The sequence below is a fragment of the Nuphar pumila genome, chromosome 5 (assembly GCF_984573655.1).
Source record: "Nuphar pumila chromosome 5, dmNupPumi1.hap1.1, whole genome shotgun sequence".
Lineage (NCBI taxonomy): Eukaryota > Viridiplantae > Streptophyta > Magnoliopsida > Nymphaeales > Nymphaeaceae > Nuphar > Nuphar pumila.
In genome coordinates this window covers 7839041-7842178 of record NC_143253.1, presented here as the reverse complement: position 1 = coordinate 7842178, position 3138 = coordinate 7839041, and the positions used below count along the sequence as shown (strand labels likewise).

Sequence of the window (3138 nt, the reverse complement as noted above, 5' to 3'; positions counted from 1 at the left end):
TAATTTTCTAGAACCGTCGTTTCATGGCAAGAATAACAGGAAAGGGTACTTAAGTCTTTAAAATTGCACCGGATTTCGATGCTAAGTGATGCCGACACACACGGGGATACAAACTCCACGAGCTCTTATACGTGAAGCTCATTGGGACCCTCGAACACGAGATGTGGCTAACAGCCGTCTTCCAGGGAGAACATACACCACCCTCCCATGTAGGACGATTAGGTGAAACAGCAAATAAAAAAAATGTGCAATGTGATTACACCTAATCCTGCCTCACTGTGCTACCACACCTCCAAAAGCCTTATAAATATATACATTTGATCAGAGTGTATGAGCAGCAAGAACTTGATAAAAGATGAAGAAGCAAACTCTGGTTCTCTTTCCATCCCCGGGCATGGGACACTTGGCGACCATGGTCGAGCTCGGTAAGCTCCTCCACCTCCGCCTCCGCCTCCCCATCACCATCCTCATTGCCACCCCTCCCTTCAACCTCGGCGACGCCCGCCCTTTCATCAACACCGTCCAGTCCTCCGGACTCTCCATCTCCTTCGTTGATCTCCCCCCCCGTGAAGCTCTCCCTCGATCATGCCGACCACCACGAGCTCCTCATCTTCGAGTTCCTAAACGAGTGCAAGCCCCACGTCAAGGAAGCCTTGGAGACCATCTCGAAGGACTCTAGCATTATAGCCTTTATCATCGACTTCTTCTGCGTCTCTTCCATGAGTGTTGCAGCGAGCTTAGGCGTGCCCGTGTACGTTTACTACACTTCGCCTGCTGGAGGCCTAGCGGCGTTGCTGTACCTTAACGTGCTGCATCGCCAAACGGACCTTACCTTCCGTCAACTCGATGAGGATCTGGATATTCCGGGGATCCCACCCCTGCCGTCTTTGGACATGCCCTTGCCGATGCTGGATCGGGACGAGTCGTATCATTGGTTTTTAGAGGTGTCCTCCCAGCTGAGCCGAGCCCAGGGGATCATAGTCAACACCTTTGATGCGCTCGAGCCCCGCCCACTCCGGTCGATCGTCGATGGACTGTGCGTGCCGGATGGGCCCACGCCTCCGATCTACACGATCGGACCCGTGATCGCCCCTTGGAAGGAGACCGACCGTGACGCCGAGTGCCTTAGCTGGCTCGACTGGCAGCCGGAGCGGAGCGTGGTCTTCCTGTGCTTTGGGAGCCTGGGCCGGTTCTCCCTGGCTCAGCTCGCAGAGATCGCGGCTGGGATCGAGCGTTGTGGGCAGCGATTTCTCTGGGTGGTCCGGAACCCAACGGGCAGTTCAGGAGCGAACCTGGTGACTCTGGATTCGGACCAGGTGGAATTCCTTCCGGACGGGTTCGTGGAGCGGACACGTGGAAGAGGGCTAGTGGTTAGGTCATGGGCCCCACAGGCGAGGGTTCTCAGCCACATTGCGGTGGGTGGGTTCGTGACACACTGCGGATGGAACTCGGTGCTGGAGAGCGTGACTGCAGGCGTGCCCATGGCCGCTTGGCCGCTGTACGCCGAACAGCGGCTCAACCGGGTCTTGCTGGTGGGCGAGATGGGTCTGGCTGTGCTCGTGCAGGAGGGCCCGGACGGCCTGGTTGGTGCAGCCGAGGTCGAAAGGTGTGCCCGGTTGCTGGTTGGGTCCGAGGAGGGGGCTCGGCTGAGGGAACACGCTGAGGCGGCCAGAGACGCAGCAGTTGCGGCGGTCAAGGAGGGAGGTTCGTCATGGGCGAGCCTGGCGAGGTTGGCTGATGCGTGGAAGGTCAAGGTGGGAGCGATCAATGGCACCTAGCGGGAGGAGATTGTGGACCATGAGTGATGAAAGATGATTAATGATCTCTTTTTTGTCTGAGAAGAGTATGTTTTATTTGTACCATTTGTGTGGAGCACGATTTTTTCCGTGACGATGGTCTTTTTTTTTTTTTGATGAGCAAGCTGGGGTTAGTCTGACCCTTACCGGATATCTCTTAAGCCTCATGTGGCAGTGGGATTCGAACCTCGGCCTTCAGCTTAGCACAGCACCCCGCTTACCACATGGGATACCACCTCGGTGGTACTATGGGTCTCCTTGTCTTTGTGTACCATTAAATTGGACCACTGATCCATAATATTCTTGCCCACTAAATCTGCAGCAAGTGCAATGTTTTACGTAAAAAAGTAAGGTTTTGCCAAACCAGTTTTCTTTTTGTGTTTTTAAGGGAAAAAAATGACCCGTTTCTGATATAATCATGTTGACCAGTCTTCGGATCCAGAATGAGATCGGTACATGGTAACCAGGTCCATGTCCCATGGATTAGGTTCTAGATGCAAAATTGCTCAAAATTCTGAAACGGCAGAAGAAATAAATAAATGTTAAAAATAAATGTTTATGAAGAAATACAAATAAAATATATTTAAAAATAAAAAAAACATAAATTTTGCAATAAATAACTGTTGAGAATATAAATATATCACATTTAATATATAATATTTATGTTTTTTGAAAAATTATGAAAATTTGAAAATATTGCAAGAAATTACCTCTTAAAAATTTCAGATAATTTCTTACCCTATTTTTCGTAAATACCACTATATTTGTCACACTGGTCTATATCAGGAGCTGTTATCTTAACACTAGATGCAAAATTGCTCTTTGACAGTGTTTGCACCATGGTGACAAAAGTCTAAATCGACAAAATATTGGCAGCCGAAAACTCTCAAGAAATAAAAGAAATTAAAAAAAACTCGTGTTTTCACAAAAAATTGACAAATATAAAAAATAAATGTTAAAAATAAATGTTTATGAAGAAATACAAATATTTTTCATAATAAATAGTCGTTAAGACATAAATATATCACATCTAAAATGTGATATTTATGTTTTTATGAAAAAAATCATTATATTTTGAAAATATTGTGAAAGATTACCTTTTGAAAAATTCAGATAATGTCTCATGATATTCTAATAATTTTTCATACATACCACGATATTTGTCACACTGCTTGGCACTTTTTCTGTAGGCCCAGATCAATAGTTGCAGCAGAGAGAGAGAGAGAGAGATGTTTCCACCTATATCGAATTTGGTAGAAGTCTTGGACTATATAGATTTCACCTCTTGGTGTTAGCCCCATGCCTAGGGGTGGCAATCGGGTCGGGTTGGCGGGTTGACCCG

General features: G+C 47.2%; 1 protein-coding gene across 1 annotated transcript; it reads left to right on the top strand.

The window, feature by feature from the left end:
- Nucleotides 1-338: 338 nt before the first annotated feature.
- LOC149836660 (anthocyanidin 5,3-O-glucosyltransferase-like) lies at nucleotides 339-1890 on the top strand. Its single transcript, XM_090007067.1, has one exon. It carries the CDS (start codon nucleotides 720-722, stop codon nucleotides 1776-1778), a length of 1059 nt encoding a protein of 352 aa, XP_089863193.1. The 5' UTR covers nucleotides 339-719; the 3' UTR covers nucleotides 1779-1890.
- Nucleotides 1891-3138: the final 1248 nt, after the last annotated feature.